The sequence below is a fragment of the Rhinolophus sinicus genome, chromosome 17 (genome assembly GCF_057876585.1).
Source record: "Rhinolophus sinicus isolate RSI-liver-muscle chromosome 17, RSI-T2T, whole genome shotgun sequence".
In the NCBI taxonomy this organism is placed as follows: domain Eukaryota; kingdom Metazoa; phylum Chordata; class Mammalia; order Chiroptera; family Rhinolophidae; genus Rhinolophus; species Rhinolophus sinicus.
Window position 1 is genome coordinate 73,305,753 of NC_142517.1, and position 22,946 is coordinate 73,328,698.

The window sequence follows — 22,946 nt, forward strand, 5'->3', positions numbered from 1 at the left end:
TTAATTTTAAAAACAAATACTTTACTGCTTTAAAAAAATTAAGTACTGTAGAAGGCATATAATATTAGTTGAAATTGCCCTTCCTTTTTTGGTTCTCACAGTTCTGTTTATCAGGGGTAACCATCATTAACAAATTTCTTTGAAACTTTCTGGAACCTATTCACACATTTTGAAAAATAATCCCAAAAGAAAAATTGGAAGCTGCATTTAATTTTTGTTTTAGAGTATTTTCTTTAAAAAATGTATGTCATTTTCAGCTTCATCATTCGATTGCTTTGTGCATTAAATTGACATTTAACTAAGACTCTGTATTGCACAGGTTTTAGAATTGCTTCTTGCCCTCTGTTCAGTGACTCAGCTGCGCCACGTGCTCACTAAGATGCTATTTGAACAGTCTCCATCTGGCAACACCACGCTGGGAAGCCGTTCTAAATGTTTAGAACCTACTGTGGCTCTACTTCGTTGGGCAAGCCAACCTTTGGATGCATCAGACAACTGTTCCATTTTAGCATTGGAGTTGTTCAAGGAAATATTTGAGGTAAAATTTGACAATTTGACTTTTTTATTTTTATGATTCTCAATGAAGAGTTTGTTTTCAAAAATGTTCATAGTAAATTTCCAATCATTCATACATTTTAGGAAAACTCCATTACTAGACTCCCTACCAGTCAGCTACTAAATTTCTTTTTTCTGGCAAAGTCATAAATGTTAGTTTTTTCCTTTTTTTTTTCACTGACTAGCTTATATATACTCCTTTCAGTGTAATAAGTAAAGGTTTATGATTTGTACGTTTTGTTGTTATATGACTGTATTTCTTGAAATAGTCACATGTTTCTCCAACTCGGTAGATACTGCTGGCTTTGCCAGCCTGTTAAGTGGATTAATACAGGAACCTTGGGTTCCATCAGTAAAAGGGAGTGGAGCATACCTCAGACTTCTAGGCACTTAGGATACAGACAAAAATTCTTTCCATTGAGGTCATTACATTCTAGTTGGTTTTATTATCAGGGTCATTTAGGGTTCTCTACTATTCTCCCTGTTTTTATACCCTTTCTGCCTACTCCTGTATCTTCCTAGAATGTTACCCCTCTCCTGAATGGATCCTATGCACAACCAAAAATGTGTATGGCTAATTAAATATACTATTTGTTAAGTATTATGCAGAAGGTATTTTTTCTGTTTTATGTTGGTCTTGACTGTTAATAATCAGTTTTAGCATTTAAAAAGCCCTTAGAGATTCTTGATGGGAGTTATTTGTGGTTGTAAAATAAGTATTAAGACATGTCTATTATTTAATTATTGTAATTACATTTAGCATATTCAGGATATTTGTTTTCAGTAAATACTTTTTATTTGGAATAATTTTTAAATCACAAATGTAGTCCATTTTAAAAAGCATTGTTTGTAGTTGATTAACCGAAAACCTTATTGTTCCATTTGAGAAAAAAAAAGTCATCATAGCCCTCAAAACTGCATAAAAGGGTAGATTTTAAATAGGACACACAGATCAATAAATGATTAAAGTAATTATAAAAAACTGAAAGAACATTGCAGCTCAGTGATGACTATTTCTGCATTCTGTATTTCATCTTTATTTTTGTTTTTGATCATTGGTGGTGGTTAATACTCCAGGATGTCATAGATACGACTAGCAGTTCCTCCGCTGACCATTTTGTGACCCTTCTGCTGCCTACCATCCTTGATCAGCTTCAGTTCACAGAGCAAAATTTAGATGAGGCCTTAATAAGAAAAAAATGTGAAAGGATGGTCAAGGCCATTGAAGTTTTGTTAAATATCCTTTACTGTATAAACATGGAAACTAAATAACCACTCTTTTTTTTTTCTAACGTATTAACTGCATTTTTGTCTTTATTTGTAATTTTGTCGTTTCTCATGCTGGTATCTATTCAGAATTATTGAACTGAAGATCTAATTATTAAACTATAGAGCTAATTCTCAATGAAGAGTTTCTATAAAAGTTATTCAGACTTTTTTTCCCTTGTTTTTCTGTGCAGAACTTTTAACCTAAGGAACATTTTCAGAAATGCTTTTTAAACTTGACTTGGATATTTTTATCACAATTTGAGATTAGGAGATGTGTTCTGCAATAACTGCCCTGTTACTCTCTTCTGCTGCTAATTCCTGCCCCTGCATGATTTGTGGTGCCGTCTTTGGTTGAGTGTATCAGAGAATAAAGAAATACTAGTAGAGGTATCATTATTTTAGCTCAGTCTTTTCGCTTGTGTTTTTAAAATTAAAGTCTCCATAAATGTTTTAATAAAGACGAATTTACACTTGGTTATAAAAAGGACAAATATTATCAAGACAAATTAATTCATTTCAAAAAAGAATACATTGAGTACAAAGAGTGTCACTGCTTAACTTCCGTATAATGATTTTCTTAGGTCTTTTCCTTGTGTTACCTTTTTTTTTTTTAGATTAACTGATTATAAGTTGCTAGGAAGTCCAAATCCCAATTTTATGATACTTCATTAATGCTTTTTTTATTATCAGTAAGGAGCCGCTATATTTCAGCCAGATCTCTTACATTTACCTAGCCAGGTTTCTTTGTGTTTCAGAGCAACAAGAATTTGCTCAACTTTGTCCTGCCTTAGAGCAAACTCCATGTCTGGTTAATCTCCTGAGTTGCTGCTTCTTAATTTTCCTTTTTTTGAGAGCGGTGATTCTTAATTAAAATCACCTGGAGAACATTTTAAAAATACTGACACCTAAACAATTGAAGTTATATGAAACCCTAGCAGGAAGGAGTTCCCAGTGATTCTAACATCCAGCCAAAGTTGAAAACCATTGCTATGGAGACCATGATTACTTTGCTTGACCTTAGAAATATCTGTAAGATATCTGGGCTTCTCTCATTGAATGGTACCAGATTTGACTTTTTTTAGTGATAGATATTCAAAATAACTTACAATATACAAAGTATGAAAAAAATAACTTCCTTTAGTTCAACAAATATTTATTGAACCATTGTGATACCTGCTAACAGATTCTCTCTGTTGTACTTTTGGTGTCAGTCCATTTCTTGCCACTTACCAGACACATAAATGCTCCGAGCTCTAATTTCTTAATTGAGCTAATGTAACAAAAGTTACACTGAATTGCAGTGATGAGATAATTTGTATGAATTCATCCTAAATGCTGTAAAGTGCTATACAAATATAAGGATTTTTAAGAATCTTTTGTTTGTGTCCCTTAACAAAACTTACCTCTGTGTGGAGATGATACTCTGAAAATACACATTGCAAAAATTCTGACTACTATCAAATGTGCCACTCTAATAGAACAACAGTTTAAATATGGCAAGATTGATCTGGGGTTTGGAACAAAGGTAGCAGATTCAGAACTGTGGTAAGTATATGAAATCCAAATTGCAAAATGGTAAGACCAAACTTAACAAAAATCAAAAGATGTAGTGATTCTCATCCTTTTTGGAGGCTCATCTTTGGGTATGTTCTATTAACTCAAAGTGTAGCAGAGAATTAAAAATATTTTCATAATGATTTTTAGAAAAATTATTCAATTCATAGATCACATGTTTCTGAACAAATATATTATTAATATGTGATTTGTTTTTCATTGTTTGGGTTGTTTTGTTTTAATTTATTGTGATTGTGTAAGGATCTTTTATACTCCTAAACATTTCATTGACTCAGTAATTACTTTTATGTTCATTTAATTTTATATTTTTAAGCAAAAAAGCATGAAAAAACAGGGATAATTTTTATTACAAAGAAATCAGTAACTGTAGAAGGTTTCCTAATAACAGACAACTCTTCTACCTTAGTATGTCAAGACTTATGGTTAAAGGTGGATTTTCACTGATAGTAGCATTATTTTATCCTCGTCCTCCTACATGAATTAAGTCCATCTAAGAATTCTTTATTGAGAACTTGCTAAATGCTAGACACTACCATTTGTTCCATTTTCCATAAATATCATAATTACCAGTAATTGTGCTCCTTAATAACAAGAATTAGCTCTGTTTACTCTTTTGTACTCCCTTTCAGGTATATGGCTGACAACATGGCTTCATATAATTAATTCAGTAAATATTAGGTATTTTTTATTGCCTGAGGTTGCCCTCTATTGTTCATATATCAGTGACAAAGCTAAGAATTAAATAGGTCATGTTGTCAATGCTGCTAGTAATTTGAAGCAGAAACTAGAAGCATGGTGGTGTTTGAGAGCAGAAGAGGAAACACTGTCTAAACTTTGTTTTGCCAGTTCTCATTGGGTGTTGGGTTAAAATGTTGGTCTCTACTATGATATTTTTACTTCTCAAAAGAAACATTACTTTATCTTCTTGGTTTAAAAACAATAGTGTTGTTTTTTCATTTTCTTTAGCATTATGGATATTCAAAAGCTCTAAGCAATTTTTAACATTAATTTAAATGTGACTTCTTTTTAAAGCAAACTTGCTGCTGATGTAATTTTGAAAACTCTTGATTTGATGAATAAAGTTAAACAATTTGTTCCTGGTATGGAAGTAAGCTTCTACAAAATCCTTCAGGTGAGTTTAAACTCTTCAAATGTTGAAGTTTGTTCATATGTAAATAATCCCCAGTATGTTTCTGTTTTAATAGTCCTAATTTTTAGAAGATGATTTTCTTAGACTTGGCATTCAGAAGAACGTTTAAAGTTGTTAACTGTCTTATGTGGCTACAGTATTCTCGCTACACAGTTATTTTACATAGTTATTTTACTGAACCTAAGTGCTCCTGGTGCCAATGGACAGAATGTTCATGATAGCGGCGCCTCCTCAGCATTTTTGTGTGTGTGTCCTACTTCAGATTAAAGAGTGTGTGCAGAAAATAACTCAAAAATTTTGATGATAGTAGCTGAATAATAGCTCTAAATGTTTATCTCGATATCCACAAAACCTGATTTATAATAGATATTTAACAAACATGTGAATTAAGTTACCATAATAACAAAGATGACTGATTCCTCTATAAATTGGGTAGAAGCCAAAACTGAAACCTTAGGCGGGGGCCACTTGTACACTTTGAGAGCATAATGCTTAAGAGACGGGGTTCAGATATTGACTCCACCACTTACTAGTCAGTGCAGACTTGAGCAAGTTGTTTTTACATCTCTGAGCTCCAGGTTCCTGACTACGAAGTGGAAATAATGATCTCCCTCCATGGGAGGAGTGATGGAGGGTTACCATGGAGGTGATGAAGAAGGCCAGCTCTTATCACGGTTCTGTGGCATTAGATTATATTTGAGTACCAAAGACACTCACCATTGTAGAATGTTGATAGTTATAAAGGATTCATGTTTTAATATTTTTCTCTGTTAACTTAAAAATTGAGTCAAACTGATTTTATGTCATTTCTTAGGAGGTGTTTTTCAAAATAGGTGATTTGGACGTATAGTACTAATGTAAAATATTTACTGACATAAAGGACTTATGATACTTTAAGTATAATTGTTTCAGTCACTAAATTAAAATTTTTATTGCATTAATTTGAATTTTACTTTAATTTGGAAATGATTAGCCAGTTTTTCTTTTAGCCAGTTTTTCTTTTAAATGGTAGCTAGCAAAGTAAAACAATAATTAAAAACATCAGTTGTGGATGATATTTTAAATTCATCAAAATATTTAAGACATGATTTTCATAAGTACAGTCAAAAGTATTCAAAAACTTAGCCAGATTTTTAAAGCTGGTGCCCATATTGATTGCTAAGAGTTATAACAAGGTAAAGACTAATAAATACGTTCAAACATCAGATAGAAACACTTTAGAATTTGACTAGAATTATTTTATGATTTAGCTGTCTTTAATCACCTTATTCTAAAAGAGCTGACATTATTTATTCTTTTTGCCTCTTATTTTCTGGTTTCTGATTTACTTAGGATCCACGCCTGATTACTCCCTTGGCTTTTGCTTTAACATCAGATAACAGAGAGCAAGTACAGTCTGGATTGGGAATATTACTGGAAGCTGCTCCACTGCCAGATTTTCCTGCTTTAGTGTGAGTTATAATCATTTGCAGTGTATCTCTTCTAGTGCTGGAATATCCTGCTGTGTTTCTTTCATAGGCCTCAGTTATGGATAAATTAGAAAATTAGTGAATTGAAGACTTCATCGTAATACCATTTCCCCGAAAATAAGACTTAGCCGGACAATCACCTGTAATGTGTTTTTTGGAGCAAAAGTTAAAATAAAACTGGGTATTATATTATGTAATACCCAGTCTTATATTACAATAAAATAAGACTGGGTTTTATATTAATTTTTGCTCCAAAAGACACATTAGAGCTGATTGTCTGGCTAGGTCTTATTTTCAGGGAAACACGGTGGTAATTTTTCAAGTGATTAAAAATAAAATTTATTCCAACTGAAAATACATGCTAGATCCAGATGGTTAGATATGTTATCCAGGTACTACGTCCCTGTGTCTCTCACCGCCTCTTTTCCATGTAGTAACTTCTGGGCTAAGTGTATGTCCTACCAATTTAGTTTCTCCCTAGAAAGAGCTTTTCCTTCCCAGTTGTCTAAGTGGTAAGTATAAGCATCACTGGCATTGACCAGATCTAAGTCATTTGTCAAGGAGTGGGCCTTAGCAAATGGCAGCAGTTTAGCTGTGAGTACTACATGGGCTGGAGGTTGGGATTTGGGGAGGTGGGGGCAGGTGGGTGGGGAGTGGGAGGGTTCCTAAAGAAAAACTCTGTTTTTATTAGGAAGTGAAATAGGTAATGGCCAAGCAGAACTATCCACTATACTCATTAATTTTAAACATTAAGAGGATATTTATAGTTATGTTCGAAAAAACAGATTTTTCATAGTTGTCTATAAACTAAATGGTTGACAAAATGTCTAGTAAGGTTCTACTTTAATTTTTTACTTTAAGTGGTTTACATAAATGTGTTTGCAAAAGTAGTTTGAGTAAACTGAAGCAGTGGTAAATAGGTAAGACTTTTCTACATTCCAAGGGTCAGCAAACTAGCCAGCAGAAAGGAGCCTGTTTTGATAAATCAAGTTTTATTAGGCTAAGGCCACATCCATTCATCTCATATTGTCTGTATTGTCTGTGTCTGCATTCAGGCTATGACATCAGGGTTAAGAAGTTGTAACAGTGTAACAGACTATATAGCCCTCAAGCCTAAAATACTTACTGCTTTGTCCTTTAAGAAAGTTTGGTAACCTCTGCCATTTCTATTTAACTGACTTAGAAAACACATTTTTCAGAATTAATATTTTAAGTAGTCATAAATAAAGAGATGAAGAACTATTGAAAACAAAACCTAGATACCACATAATCAAAATTCCCTTCAGTTTATAATACATATTTTTAAAGAAATAAATGGACACATAGTGAGTGTCTCAACTCACAAGATAGAAATGGTCTGTAAAGCTGCTTCATTTTGTGGTGGCCTGTTTGCTTCTGCTGTGGTAATCTGACATGAAGCAAAACCTCCACACTTCAGAGTGGAAAGCTTCAGATTCACTGAAAGTGGAAATCTCGTCTTCTGCCATTGTATGTGAGGCCTTCCCATCATTTCACTGTGTTTTGGTGGTCCCTCTCTTACTTGTGTTGTATAATTTTCTCTTTGGACACTGTCTCAGGTGTCCATTTGTATCTATGTATGCCTTCATTTACATTATCTTAAGACAGTTTAATAAGGTGAAATATGCTGGATCGATGGATGGTGGATGGATGCTTAGGGAGATTTTGTGTTGGTTTGTTTCATTTAAACATTTAACAAACATCTGGTGAGGGCCACCTACCTATGTGCTAGGCTGTCATCTAGGCATTTTGGATATTGCAGTTAATTAGACAGCGTGCCTTCTGTCATGAGGTTTACATTCTAGTTGGGAGACAAGTTCAAAGAAATACGTGTTATATTATAAGTACGTTATTATGGGTGGAGGGACCTCTCTGAGGAAATGAGTTTGAACTGAGACCTGATGATGAAAAGGAGCCAACACTATGCAGATTGGTGGGAAAAGCCTTCAGGGTAAAGGAACAGCTTGTACACAAGCTCTGAGACAAGAATAAGACAGGATAAATGTAAGGAGCAGAATGGAAGTCTGTTTGCTGAAAACATACTGAGTGAGAGAGGGAAAGGGTGAGGGACATAGGTAAAGGCCAGCTGATGTTGTGCATGGTAAGAAGGATGTTCTTATTGCTACCAGTAACATTTTCCTTAATTTTTGCAAATAATCCACACTCACAAATTAGTTCTAGTACCTCCAAACCAGAAGTGGAGTTGTCTTTGTAAAGGGTTGTAAGTGGGAAAGAGTTTCCTCTAGCAAATTGAGGATATTTCCCAAAATCCTACTTCATAGAGTCCAAGATTACTTCAAAAATATTTGAAGACTTATTCCCAAAACACGCATTCTAAAAGATTCCCTAATTCTGTACTAGCTGTGCCTTTTGTTCTATTTTTATGTGATTATTTCTTTTTGATTCTCATCTAGACTTGGAGAAAGTATAGCAGCAAACAATGCCTATAGACAGCAGGAAACAGAACATATGCCCAGAAGAATGCCTTTGCAATCATTAAGTCACAGTTTTCCAACATCAGTAAAATGTTTAACACCTCCACTTTTGAAAGATAGAGTTCCTGGATTGAATATTGAGGAATTAATAGAGAAACTTCAGTCTGGAGTGGTGGTGAGTGATAAAGAGCCATTATAAATGGGATTCTGCGTGGTACATACTAATAAATATAATATCAGCCCTGATTATAACATTTATTTCAACAACTTTAGATGCAAATTTGATCGTTGAAACCTTCTTTCAATATAAAAAGTAACATTATTCTGGAAAGCTTGGAAATAAAGTAAGAAAACATCAGCCGTAAAATTCCTATGTTTTAACACAGCTGTCATTCTTTCCCTAGTTTTCCAGCCAGGCCACCCTCCCCCACACCCTCAGCTTAAGAAATATATTTTAAATTCCCACAAGTATTCCAAATTTTACCCAGATATTCTTCTGCAGTAGCCAGGTTAGTGAAATGTTTGTGAACTGCCTGCTATGGCGTTCATTTATTTTTTCTTGGCTACTCATCAAATTTTGACCATTTAGTTTTATAGTAGGCATTTTTTAAAATTTTGTCATGTGTTAAAATTTCCTGATTTTTGACTTTGTTGTATTAAAACCTAGGTAAAGGATCAGATTACTGATGTGAGAATATCTGACATAATGGATGTATATGAGCTGAAACTGTCTACATTAGCTGTGAGTACAGGCTTTTTTAACTGTATGTAACAATTAAGCTTTCATAGATGTTTTCCGGTAAATGAAGAAGCTTAATGGTATTTTTTTTTTCAATAGTCCAAAGAAAGCAGGCTACAAGATCTCTTGGAAGCTAAAGCTCTAGCCCTTGCGCAGGCCGATAGACTGATTGCTCAATATCGCTGTCAAAGAACTCAAGCTGAGACCGAGGTGTGTACAAAATAGACTACATCTGATTAGTAGAAAAATAAATGAAGTAAAACATGTACAAAATATTAGTTATATCTTTCTTGCTCTGATTGAAGTAAATTATCCTCAGCACTTAATACGACTCCCTCCGTCTTGAAAGCCTCTTGCCTTTAATTTTGGTTACACCATAATCTTCTGGTTTTCTTTCTACCCTGATAGATTTTTATAAATTTATTTTTCAATTACAATTGACATACTGTATTATATAGTTTCAAATGTACAGCATAATGATTAGATATTTATATGCCTACGAAGTGATCGCCCTGCTAAGTCTAATTCCCATCTGATACCATAAAGTTATTACAATATTATTGACTTTATTCCCTGTGTTGTACTTTACATCCCTGTGACCTTTTTCTGTCACTGGCAATTTGTACTTATTAATCGCTTTCATCTTTTCACCCATCCCTCTAACCCTGCTCCCATCTAGCAACCATTAATTTGTTTCTGTATCTATGAGTTTGTTGTGTTTTTTTTGTTTTGTTTGTTTGTTTTGTTTTGTTTTTTTCCTGTATCCTTTATGGGCTTCTTTTTTCTCCATTCAACTTTTAAATGTTGGGTTTTCCCAGCATTATGTTCGAAATTCCCCCACCCCTTTTTTTTTTTTACTTAAGTATAGTTGGCATACAATATTAGTTTTAGGTATACAATATAGTGAATCAACATTTATATACCTTACGATATAATCGATAATCGCACTAAGTCTGGTAACCATCTGTCACCTTGCAAAGTTATGCAAATCAAAACCACAATGAGATACCAACTCACCTGTCAGAATGGCTATTATCAGAAAGTTAACAAATAATGAGTGTTGGCAATGATGTGGAGAAAAGGGAACTGTTATTCACTGTTGATGGGAATGTAAATTGGTGCAGCCACTATGGAAAACAGTATGGAGGTTCCTCAAAAAACTGAAACTAGAACTACCTTATGATCCAGCAATTCCACTTCTGTGTATTTATCCTTTTCCGCTTTTTAGGTGGTCCGTGGTTGCAATCATGACCAGAATGTTAATGCCCTCAGTTTTATATGTTGAGCCCATGTCCTTTTTTCTAAGCATTAAATGCTTCCTGTATAGTTTCATTTAAATATATGGCAAATACTTCAAACTCATCCAATGCTGAACTCATCACCCTCCCTTTTTAGAAATTTATTCTTTCTTGTATATTCCCTCTACTATTCTTAGAGTTTTCCAAACATGGAAATCACACAGTTACAATTAGTCATTCACCAAGTCCAGTTGATTTTATCTAAACATTACTTTTTTTCTGCCTTGTCTCTGTTCTTGCCACTATTTGCTACAGGTCAGATCCTTTCCATTTTCTGCATGAATCACAGCAGAGCCTCTTATTAGTCTTCCTACCTTCAGTCTGGTGTCCTCTTCTCAGCCATCGACTACATACTGCCAAAGTCATCTTTCTTTTGTAATTAGTGATACTTTCCCTTCCACTCCCACGGTGATCCCTGAGGCTGAAATCTGATCCTATCACTCCTATGCAGAGCATTCTTCAGTGTCTCAGAAGATGATTTAAATTCCTTGGCACACGAGGATTCTAACAACTTTTCATGCCACATCTCTGCATTTCTGTACATTCTCTGAAGTCAACCATATTAGATTACTTTGCAGTTTGTGAAACTTGACGTACTCCTTATGTTTCCCCATCCTTGCACTTGTTCTTCCATGTCCGGAACACCTTTCCCTCTCTAACTCGTAATAATCCTTCAGATTTTAATTTAAATACCTTCATTTCCCAGTAAGCGTTCTCTGGCCTTCTCCTTGCCACACGTTTGTTGATTCTTCCTCTGTATATCTTCCCTGTGCTTACCTCTTTATAACTATCGACATAAGAAACACCTAATCTGGAGATAATTTTTAGAAGAGTCTATCTAGCCAAACTGGCAACAATGCCAAGGAAGCAAGATCTCAAATTCTCTGGAGAATGACAGATTTGCAGTTTCTTTTATAACTTTAACATAGGGGAGATTATATGAAGATGGTAGAAAACAAAGTACAGGATAGTCAATAACATTATGTGCTCCGTTCGGGGTGGTTATGCCTAGACAGGTCTGAAAAAGAACATTAATCTGGCATTTCAAAGATGTGTTAACCTCCATGCACAGGAACAATGGACAGAGCTTGCTTAAGGCAAAGATAAACCTTTTACTAAAGAAGTTATATCCTTGGGGTGTAACCAACCACCCACCAGGACCTGCCCAGTTAAGAATTTATAATCAGGTCACCCTGTGAGGTAACTTTCTGTCACTGAACTTGTCAGATTTATTGCAGAACCCCTTTTTCACCCACATAGCACTTCTCACAGCCCCACCCTTGAAGTCAGAGTCTGTTTCTGAATCTCCACACCCCAGCACAGTATTTGACTTTTCACATGGTAGATGCTCGGAAAGTGTGGTGCTGTGCTATGTATGTATATGTATATAATATACACATGAGTGAGAACTTTGTAATGAATTATAATAAAGTTGTTTGACTTTTGAAAGAGGCTTTAAAATCAGTGACAAGTAAAATACCTTTTCAATTTTCAGAGTAAAGGTATTCTAAAAAGATATAAATATAACCATATTTTTTTCCTTTTTTCTTATTTTAACATGAATTCATTTGTCTTAACTGATGGTATATTGAATTTATCATAAATTCCAATAAACAAAATTAGTGATATTGAAATCATTTTTTTCTATCCCTTCTCATAGCACATTCTTATAGTCTATGTCAATTGGATATGTCTTACATTTTATTGGAGAATTTAGTGTTTTATCCATATTATGGAAAAGACTTTTTATAAATAATTGGATTTTACTGCTTTATAGACTCTGTCATAAAAACAGACAAGGGCTTAGATTTCATCTGGCATTTCAAAATAAGTAGTATTTTGGGGGACAAAAGAAGTCGGGAAGTCCACTTTTTATCCTAGTACTTTCTTGCTTCTGTAATATTTCATGTCAGAAATACTTTCATATTGAATCTAGGTTTACTGATTGTGCTAACTTAATTTTAAGTGTTACTTAAGCATCTGTGACATAGTTAAGATCTTACTCTTAATTCTTACCTGAAATGGGAAAACTGATGTGTGCAAACATTGTGGTTTAGTATTGATGGCTAGCCCCAAGGATCATACCTTTTTAATTGAGTATTATATGTAGAGCCATCTTCATGTTATTATAATTGTGTTCATTTCCATGAATCTGGTCTGACCAAGATTGTTTCTTCAGAACAATCAGTAAAAATATATTGTCAGATTTATTAGGAGTAGTTACGTAATAAGTATATTATGACTAATAAATCTTTATATAACCCAATAGATACTAGCCTATTAGATACTTGGTAAATCTTTTAAATTCTAGAAACTGAGCTTATTATATAAATCATAGTGGAAAAGTTCTCTACTCCATTTTCTTTTAGGCACGGACACTTGCTGGTATGTTGAGAGAAGTTGAGAGAAAAAACGAAGAGCTTAGTGTGTTACTAAAGTCACAGCAGACTGAATCAGAAAGAGCCCAGAGTGATATTGAGCATCTCTTTCAACATAATAGGAAGTTAGAGTCTGTGGCTGAAGAACATGAAATACTAACAAAATCCTTCATGGAACTTCTTCAAAGGTAAATTAATAAAGTAAAAGTTCTCTGTAAGGTTAGAATCTAGAGTGAACATACAGCACTGCTTTTCTGTGACCCTAAAATCCTTTTGTATGTATACATACTGAGGGTACCAAAAAAATGTATACAAGTGGACACTTTGGTCAACGTTGCTCAAGCAGTAGTTTGCCCTAATCAGAAGTGTCTGGACCCTGATGGTAACAACTTTGAGCACCTCTTGTAATTGCAGAAGTCAAACGTGACTTGTATTCATCTTTTGTTATCCATATATATTGAGTATTACAATTTTGATACAGTTTTCCTTTCTTAAAATGTGTTACGTTTTTGGCACCTCCGTAAATTCTGATAATGCCATAAATAGTTAGCAAGAAACTTACATCATAGTGAAATGAAGTGTTACTAACTAAAACTCAGTATCAACGTTGGAAACAGAATGCAAGTCTCTATCTCCTTCCAGTTGACTCTGCTGCTTTCATTTGTCATGTAGTCAACAATCATCTGGGATGGTAGCGCCACAGGGCCAAGTTTCGTCTGTTTTGTTCACTGACAGATTCCTAGGGCCTAGAGCAGTGCTTAGTACATATATTGGCACTCTGTAAATAATTGTTGAATGACCTTAGTTGTCACAATTTGTTTGAAGTTTAACCATATGAATTGGCAATTTCTGCAGCTCAAACATGGTTGAATAGTCACAGTTTCGTATCAATCAGCCTAATAACATGGAAATTTGGGTATTAGTATTTAACTTACCTCTAAATTTGTAATCAGTAGTTCTCCTTAGTGTTACTGAATATAGTTTACTTATATATGTGACTATATCTGTAGAATAAATTCTTATAGGTGAATTGCTGGGTTAAAGGGCGTGTGCTTTTAAATTTGATAGATTGCCCAGTTTCCCTTCAAAAAGGCAATTTATGCCTAATATGAGATTGATTGTTTTTCCTCCTTTGTCAAACTTATCTTTTAGGCCAGTCTTAAAACCTGTGAATTATAAAGATCAGGAACAATTATGTGTTTTCTACCAAACAACAAAAGCACTCTGGTGAAATAGTTCCTTGTTTTAATTTGTATTTTAAGATTGGTTAAGATTTGAAAAAATTTCTGCTGTTCTATGCTGTTAATATAGAGATATAGAAAATCTTAACTTTGTGAGGTCCATGTGCTTATTTGCCCATCAACAAAAATGAATGGTGGAAAATGTATAATAACGTCTAGAAAATGTGTTAATCAAGGTGATTTCTAAACTGGATATTTTCCCCCGTCCAACAACAACCTTTCCAAAGTCTGATTGTTTGAGGCAGCCCTGGTAAAATGAACTATTAGTGTTAAGTGAAGGTGTAAGAGAATAATTAACTGGAAGAGAAATCTGTAGTTTCTAAGACCTACTGATGTTCCAGGTAGTGATTGAGGAGCCAAGAAGTAAAACTCCTGCCTTGAGGGACCAGGTGGATATCAAGTAAATGAAGCTGACTGGGAAAGCTCATCAGTAATATTGGGGACTATCTGAAGGAATTCAAGTTTTCGATTTCAAAATCTCTGTATGGGACAGAGAAAACGCTTCTGGCACATTTGACTAGAGCTGCTAGTTTGTTTATCGTAGAAGTTAGTGAAGTGAAAAGGACACATTATGCTTACGTTGACCTGAAAATATAATGCCAAAGTGAAAGGCAAGCCCAACAACAGAAAGAATTCGAAGGCAACAAGCTTTGAGATCACGAAGAATAGCTCTTTGGGAAGCGCTGATGCAGGCAGAAACCCAAATGGTGTTCCAATTAGGGAATAAGGCAAAGGGTATTTATGAGAAGGGGAAGGGAAATAATTACATGAATAGAAGGAAGGAATTTCTATAAATGCAAATAGGCTAAGTTATTGTTTAGCTATATACATGGTGGTGCACATTCTAAAGAATGTCTTTAATTTTCAGTTCAGTAGTCAGGCTGCCTACTTTCTTGTTAGCTTTGCAAACAGTTGTTTGAAACACAGTGTTGCTGTGTCCAGTCCAAATGTTATTTTGCCCAATTCACGCATTCTGGAGGTTTGAAGGAGTAAGAAATGCAAGGCAGTTCCTCTGGAATGGCTGTCCTAGCTCTATTTAAAAAAAACTTTTCACACTTAAGATAGTTGGATGTCAAAGGATCACTTTAGAAAGGATTCTTTCTTTGTTCTCTTTGCAAGTAAAATAAGCATGCCTATTAGATGCAGCACTTTAAAGAAGCAAGAGAAATTTAGAATCCTCAACTAATTTATTCATTAATTTGATATTTTTAATTAGGCATATATTATGCCCAAGAGGCTAATGATGACAGACTTTTACAGAAGTTGTTTCAGTTTCTAGACCTAACTATAAAGATAGCTGTATGTATTTTATAGCAAATTATATAATGCAGTGTAATCTGTAAAATAAAGCTCTTTATCTGTAAATAGGAGGTTAGTGCCCCACAGATTTCCATTTCATAGCAATTGTTATCAGTACAGTCAGCCAAAACATGTCCTTACTGTCTTTTAGAGTTAATCTATTTATGTTCTGCTTGTTCATAATATTCCTTCTGTTACCTGCAGGGGATGCAATTTGATTAGAAGAAAGAGTAAATAAAACACTGTTTCTTTCCTCCCTCATTTGTTTTCCTCCATAAATATATCAACTCATCTCCTTGTCTTTCAGGAATGAAACTACTGAAAAGAAGAATAAAGATTTACAGATCACATGTGATTCTTTGAATAAACAAATTGAGACAGTGAAAAAGTTGAATGAGTCACTCAAGCAACAAAATGAAAAGTAAAATCTCTAGTTCTTTATTCTAATTACTTTGGAATTTTCTAAAACAAAGCAATTCCCTTTATAAGAACATTGTTTTTTTACAGATAAAATTAATAGAATTTTTACGTATTTTAGACATAAAACATTTTGGCAGAATTTAAGAGTAATTACTGTTCTTAGGAATTTTCTCTTAAAAAACTTGCTGAAGAGAAAAAGAAATGATATGATTCACTGATGTTTCCTTCTATTTTTTTTTAACTGCAGAACTGTTGCCCAATTAATAGAGAGAGAAGAACAGAGAAAAGAAATACACAACCAACTAGTAGACAGAGAATGTAAACTAGCAAGTAAGTAGCTTCTTATTTATTAAATTATTTATATTTTAACTTACCTTGTGTTGTAAGAAAATCAAAGCATGAGTGGTTTTTATTTTGTTTTTTCATTGGTTACAAACCTTAAATCACATCGTAAACAGCTCTCCTTTTCTTGCCATAGCATTTCACATTGCAATTTAGTCAGACTGATTTTAAAAACTGGGAGTTACAGGAAATGATTGCCTTTTTATTTATCTATTTATTGCCCTTTTTCAAATAAAACATTTTAAAGGAACATAACAGCAGGTGGCAGTGCTAGGTAACTTTTAGTTACTAACTTCTTTATGATAGTAGCTCCGAAATGATCCACAAAAACATTTTTGTTCTAACTCAACTTGCCTTAGAGCACAGACATCATCTACCTATATAATTGTTAATAGTTTTCTATCCCCTTAAACTCTGAGGCTTGTCCTTCACCTCATTACTATATATTATATTTGGAACAGCGGAAGATGGAAAGACATGGAGATTTGGCTGTTTCTATAGAATACTGGTATAGGGGAAGAGTTTCATGGTGTTTTTTACTTATCAAATACTGTAAAACTTTTATTTTCAGCAAGATATTTGTTTGTATTCCTTGTTGTCTGTCTTTCTTTTGCTCTTCTGACATAAGAGCTACTAATGCTTTTCAGGATCTCTAAGCATACGGCTGACTACTGGTTTGTTTGTTTTAAGACTTGCAGCAGAAAACAAAAGTACAAGAAGAAAAGATAAAAGTCTTACAGAAAGAAAGGGAAGATAAGGAAGAAACCATTGATACCCTTAGAAAAGAATTAACCAGAACAGAACAGATAAGAAAAGAATTGAGTATTAAGGTAAGATTCTGTTGAGTTCTCATTTGCAGTTAAATGAAAAAGTCTTATTTTGTGAAAAAGGTGAATTTGGATAAATTAATGTTCTGTTTCTTTAGTAATTTTGTTTAGAAGATATTGGGATCTCAAAGTGGTTTGACGATTGTTATGAGGACTCTTTCACAATGTGAAAATCTGTGTTTACTAAAATCAAGAAACATTTAATTAATATATATACTGTGTGCCCACACTTACTGCTTTTAAGTGAGGGAAAGATACAGAAAAGGTTTCCAGTTCTTGATGTCACATACAAGTAGCTGTATGTACTAGGTATATAGCTGCCTCTCTCTACTTACAGGGATGGTAGTAGTAGTAATTCACATTTATTTAGAACTTTATAATTTGCAAAAGGCTCTTCAAAAAATTTTTCTTAATTCTTCTCACTTTAACAAATATATTAATATATAAGTATTATTTTCAACCTACAAATGAAACTGGGTTGTGTTGCTTGATCAAGGACAGTCACATAGCTAAGTGGAACAGTAGATTTAGCATATACTGAATCTAAGTCCATTGCTCTTTTTACATTATCATGGTTGCTTGAGTGTGGTAGCTGTGAATAGTGCTTTCTGGCCCATATGCTACCAGGAAGATGAGAACAGACCAAGATTAAAAGACTGTGAACAACTACAGAGCATAGGAGATGGTAGAGGCATCAAATTCCATGCCACATTTACAGGTTTCCTGGTTCTGCTTTAATGTGGTTGTCTTAATAGTAATTCTAAATGGCAATATGTAGTACTTGTATTTTCTGCAAAACTTCAGCTTGCTAGCATTGACTTAAAAAGACAAATCGAACCTGTCTTCCCAATTTATATTGTATTGTTTAATGATTACTTATCTTAAACTTACCATATAATTTAACTAACTAAAATATAATACATACTTGTAATGTCTTTTGAAATGGTTGTTTTACAAATAAAATCTAAGGACATCTTAAAATATCTGTGAAGAAAAAACATGCTAAGTTGTTTGTTTTCTTCTTCTCCTCCCCCCCCCCCCACCCCCAAATTTCTTAGGCTTCCTCCCTAGAGGTTCAGAAGGCTCAATTAGAAAGTCGATTGGAAGAGAAAGAGTCCCTGGTGAAACTTCAGCAAGAAGAGTTGAACAAACACTCTCATATGATAGCAATGATCCACAGTTTAAGTGGTGGAAAAATAAATCCAGAAACTGTGAATCTCAGTATATAGACATTATGTGTTTTATCTTTTGGGGGAGGTGGTATAGGCAAGGTAATTTGTTACTCCAAAAGAATAGCGAATTATTATCTATTAATTTAGTAAAGAACCTGATTTGATACATGTTTTTATTTGGTCATAAAGTTTTACTTCCTGTTTCTGGATTTTATTGCTTAAAGTTTTTTGGTTCTTATATTAGAATATTTTTAGCCTCCATTATTGTTTTTTCTAAAGTTTTTGCTTTTCCTTAGTTGCCTTCCACTCTCTTCTGATTGTTTATTGTCATTTAGATTTTAAAAATCAAACTCTTTTTGGTAACAATCAATCCTAAAGATTAATAAATTGAAAACGCAGTTAGTAAAGAGAGGCAAGTCATGATATTGCCAGATTAAGTTTTTCTCTAAAGTACCACAAAAGAAAATATCAGTGAATTTAAAATAATTTTATTACTGAATTTATAATGCAGTAAGATATATGGTGTAAGTTCTAAATTTGATAAAAATTCAATGAATATAAAAGAAATAATGTATAAAAATCAGAATATAGCTGATGTGTTAAATGACTGTTATTTGTCACATAAAAAACTAGCTTCAGTTTTACTGTTTTTAAAATGGTACACGTTGGCCTGCCCATATCATTTCCGTCAATTATGAATTTCTTATTTCCATAAGGATAACTTGGGTTCTACCCTTGCTACGTATTCAGACATTTATCTGTTGTTAATTCTGATGTGAATTTCATTTAATGTATTGTCTTTCATTTAAATAATTTTTAATTGGGCCATTTAATTTTAAAGTATAGGTTAAATAGTCTTCATGTATCTCTTTATTGCAAGGGAATTTTTCAGTACTCTTCATTTGAATCAAATGTTCTAAGTAGTGTTTAAGAAGAGTTTTTAATATCAATATTTTGGTTGATTTATTGCTATACTATTACACATTAATTTTGGTGTTTTCTTTGTTATTTATATTTCCATTTGACTTAGTTGAACTTAGGATTTTTTTCTCTTTCAACTAGAGTATATTTGAGTTTATGTTTAGAAATTAAACATAAATGTATTTTTGTAATTCACTGATTACATTAAGTAATACCAACTATAATAGTTATATAGATATCCATTTTGTTCAGTTATGTAGATTTTTAAAAAGAGCATTGTGCAAAGTAGCACATTTTAAATTGCTATTTGTTCTATAAGGAGTACATTCTATTTATTTTGTAAAACTGCAGGCATTTTTCAATTTAATATGAAAATCTTTAAATAGATATATAAGACTGAAGAACAAAAGGCTCTAAATTTTAAAAAAAAGTTCTGTAAAACAAATAAATTCACCAAAAGCTCTACGGAAAATCAAAATACCTTTATAAATTTAGACACTCTCAAGATATACTGAGCCTAGGCCAAGGCTGCCTAACAGAGCTTTTTGTGATGATGGAAATATTCTTTATACTGCTTAATATCATACTGAGCACATAAAATGTGGCTACTGCAACCGAAGAATTGAATTTTTAATTTAATTTTAATTAATTTTAATTGCCATCCCACAGGACAGTGCATATCTAGACCATTCTTGCAAATATGCATTTATTTAAACCACTCAATTTGCCTATTCTTAAAAACCTATATGGGCAGAGACTGCATATATTTTTTCACAGCCTTTTATTGATACAACAGTTTTAACCTGTTGTTCCTTATCTGTTCTGTCTAATGAGGAAAGCTGTACTTCAGTTTTAAAGGTGAGTAACCAATCATCATCCTTCACTATTGCTGGTTTTTTTTAAAGCATCTTTCATTTTATTCCTACTGTTTTTTCTTAACCTTAGTGTGTTTGTTGGGTACCTTTTTTTTTTTTTTGCTTTTTGGTTCTGTGAACCCCAGATTTAAAAAAAAACAAAGTGTGTATTCTTTCTTTAAAAAAAAAAAAATATATATATATATATATTTCAAGCAAACTTGAGCCACCACCATAGTCAGAAGTTTAAAAATGATTTCTGTGTTTGTGTGTGTGTATGCCCATTTCCAAAGGGTAAAACAAAATGAAATAAATGCATGATTATATTAGAATTGTTGAAATTCTCTAAAACTTTTGCTGTGAAAAATTTATAGTAAAGTGTACATTAATTAACACAATTCCTTTTACATTTCCCACTTGAACAAATATAGAATATAGACTTCTCTTAAAATTTGGTTAATTGGAAATTAAACTGCCCATTTAATGTCGGCAAAAAAAAAAAATCATTAAAACTTAATGCCGTTTTTGAGGGAAATTGTGAGATTAATGCCCTTTTATTTTTATTATATGTTGAAAAGGATATGTTATGTTAAGGATACAATGAGATTCTGTCTTGAGTTGGGACTGTTAGTTAAATGAAAATATGTTTGAATTTCAACTTCTACTTAAAGCTCATTCACATATGTTACAGGTACCTCTAATCAAGGTATATTCCCTAACACTCATAACCTTATTTTAATTTGATTATTTTTCTCTTTTTAAATAGCTATGCATTATGTATAAAACTTTATTTTTGACTTACCTACTATTGAACCAAACACATGTCATGTTTGTAACTTAATTCCTTTGCAAGAGTCATAAGCATTTTCTGTAAAGGTCTGGGTAATAAATATTTTAGGCTTTGTGAGATGTACGGTCTTTCTCACAGCTACTCAGCTCTGCCATCGTACCATGAAAGCAGCCATAGACAGTCCGTACGTAAATGGGCATGGCTGTCCAGTATCATAGCCTTTCCAATACAAGCTTTATTTATAAAAACAGTTGGAACTTTGCCATTGGACTTTATCACTTTCTGTCTAATTGACCCTTTTATCATTAAGAAGTATGTCTCTATCTTTGATAATCTTTGTCTTGATATTACTATAGCCACTCCAGCCTTTATGTTTTCTGTTGGCCTGGTATATCATTTTCTGTCAATTTACTTTTAATTTGTGTCTTTATATATAAATTGCATGAACTTGTAGAAAATACATAGTTGGGTCTTGTTTTTTGTATCTATTTTGGCGAGTCCTTAACTTTCACAGTCCACTTGGAGTTAATAATGTACTACTTAATATAAAATGTAGAAACCTTGCAATTATGTCCGTCCATTTATCTTCTCCTCATCCTTTATGCTATAGTTGCCACATATATCTATATACATTGCTAACCTCCAAGACAATGTTATAATTTTTGCTTAAATAAGTGTATTCAAATACCCTGGTTCACAACATCATAATATATTTACCTATTTGCAGGAAACAATACACACCAACAATACACAGTGTCTTCAATGTAACATTACTATTTTCCCCTTTGGAAATAAGTAACTTGTGGGAAGATACTGCAAATAACCTGTTTCAACTCTCACCCACTAGTTTTAGCATTCATTGCTAATTCTTGCTTGAATCAGTTATTACTCTCATTGTTGCCAAATGGTTATTTTTAATGGGAGAAAATTAAACATTTTGGTAATATTGTGATACACTGTGAATAGCATTCTAAATTGTAGTATTTATTATATCATTGACCAAATTAAAATATAGTACTTACAGTTTTATAATTAATAGACTACTTTTTTATGTGTATATTTTCATAAGCCAAGAATTTGAGATTTGCTTTCTGTAGTTTAAGAAAAGTAATAGATATGTTAAACATAGTGAATATTTTTTTTTCAATCCACAGGGCCCTTTGGATATTATTTTCCTTTCCAGACCCGCTAGTTTGAGAATTGCTCATTTAGATCATGAGATTCTGTTTGTTTTGGTCACTTGCCTTGGTCTCTCAGTGATCATCAATAAATATTAAATGCATATTACCCATAATGATAAATAAGTCTTTTGAATTAAGAAACTAATTGTGTATTTTCAGCATTCACTGAACTTAGTTTCAAGATAATTAATTTAAAAAATAAAAACAAAGAAAAATAATGACCTATACCTTTTTAAAGTAGTTGATTTATTTAATTTTTATAATGTGCATAATGAGCCTGATAAGTATTTGAAATTGTATGCTTCTATAATCCATAAATTGAGAGGAAACAAAATCATGGGTTCCTTTGAGTCTGCAAATTGCCTTGAAATCTTACACAATCGTACGTACTCTGTTCAGTATTTTGTAGCTAATTGACTTTATTCCTGTCATCCAAAGACTCTGTAAGGCCTGTTTTGTTTACGCTTGTGTTCATCTAAACGTTTCAGAAATACCCTAGGGAAAACTTAATTATCACCATAAAGAAGAGGTGCCATAATTTTCAGAACCCAGTTTTTTAAATTTTGTTTTTAGGTTTTTTGTTTTGTTTTGCACATTGAGCTACAATATAGCCCTTCATAAAGGTCGTTAAATGTGAGAAGTAATCTTTCCTGCCAAGTAAATGCACTTTTTTAGTTATTCAAGTCCCTAAGGACCCAGTATTTATATGCTCTGGGTATCTCAGAAAAAGGTGTATAGTCAATCCTAGGATGCATAGCAAAGGGCTTTTTATATAAGGTCCAGAGTGCTGCCTAAGAGAATGACATTTTCAAAGTCAATAGAGTAGGTTGGGTTACAGTTTCATTATGTTATTAAAAAACAATTTTCTACTAAGTAGCTGAGCATTTGGCAGGGATTTAGTAGTGAACATGACTCTGTCTCTCTGCTACATCATCTACTCTGTTATTCTAAGTTATATTTCATCTCATTTATCTCAGAGAGCCAAAAGATACAATGTATTACAGTAACCTATG

The 22,946-nt window shown here is 33.1% G+C and overlaps 1 protein-coding gene and 1 long non-coding RNA gene across 2 annotated transcripts in view; both read left to right on the forward strand.

The window, feature by feature from the left end:
* The window catches only part of CIP2A (cellular inhibitor of PP2A), a 33,757-nt gene extending 15,402 nt beyond the window's left edge, over positions 1-18,355 (forward strand). The window contains exons 9-21 of the mRNA XM_019742926.3: positions 320-538; positions 1,633-1,792; positions 3,228-3,369; positions 4,432-4,531; positions 5,882-6,000; positions 8,451-8,646; positions 9,139-9,213; positions 9,310-9,420; positions 12,878-13,074; positions 15,734-15,847; positions 16,094-16,176; positions 16,879-17,018; positions 18,074-18,355. Of these exons, the coding sequence (XP_019598485.3) occupies positions 320-538; positions 1,633-1,792; positions 3,228-3,369; positions 4,432-4,531; positions 5,882-6,000; positions 8,451-8,646; positions 9,139-9,213; positions 9,310-9,420; positions 12,878-13,074; positions 15,734-15,847; positions 16,094-16,176; positions 16,879-17,018; positions 18,074-18,244 (1,827 nt within the window). The 3' untranslated portion in view covers positions 18,245-18,355. The remainder of the gene's footprint in view (positions 1-319; positions 539-1,632; positions 1,793-3,227; positions 3,370-4,431; positions 4,532-5,881; positions 6,001-8,450; positions 8,647-9,138; positions 9,214-9,309; positions 9,421-12,877; positions 13,075-15,733; positions 15,848-16,093; positions 16,177-16,878; positions 17,019-18,073) is intronic.
* Positions 18,356-19,827: 1,472 nt separating this feature from the next.
* LOC148754813 (uncharacterized) lies at positions 19,828-22,039 on the forward strand. The gene is made up of 2 exons (XR_016019741.1): positions 19,828-19,966; positions 21,907-22,039. It is a non-coding gene; the product is annotated as an uncharacterized LOC148754813 (long non-coding RNA).
* The last annotated feature ends 907 nt before the right edge of the window (positions 22,040-22,946 follow it).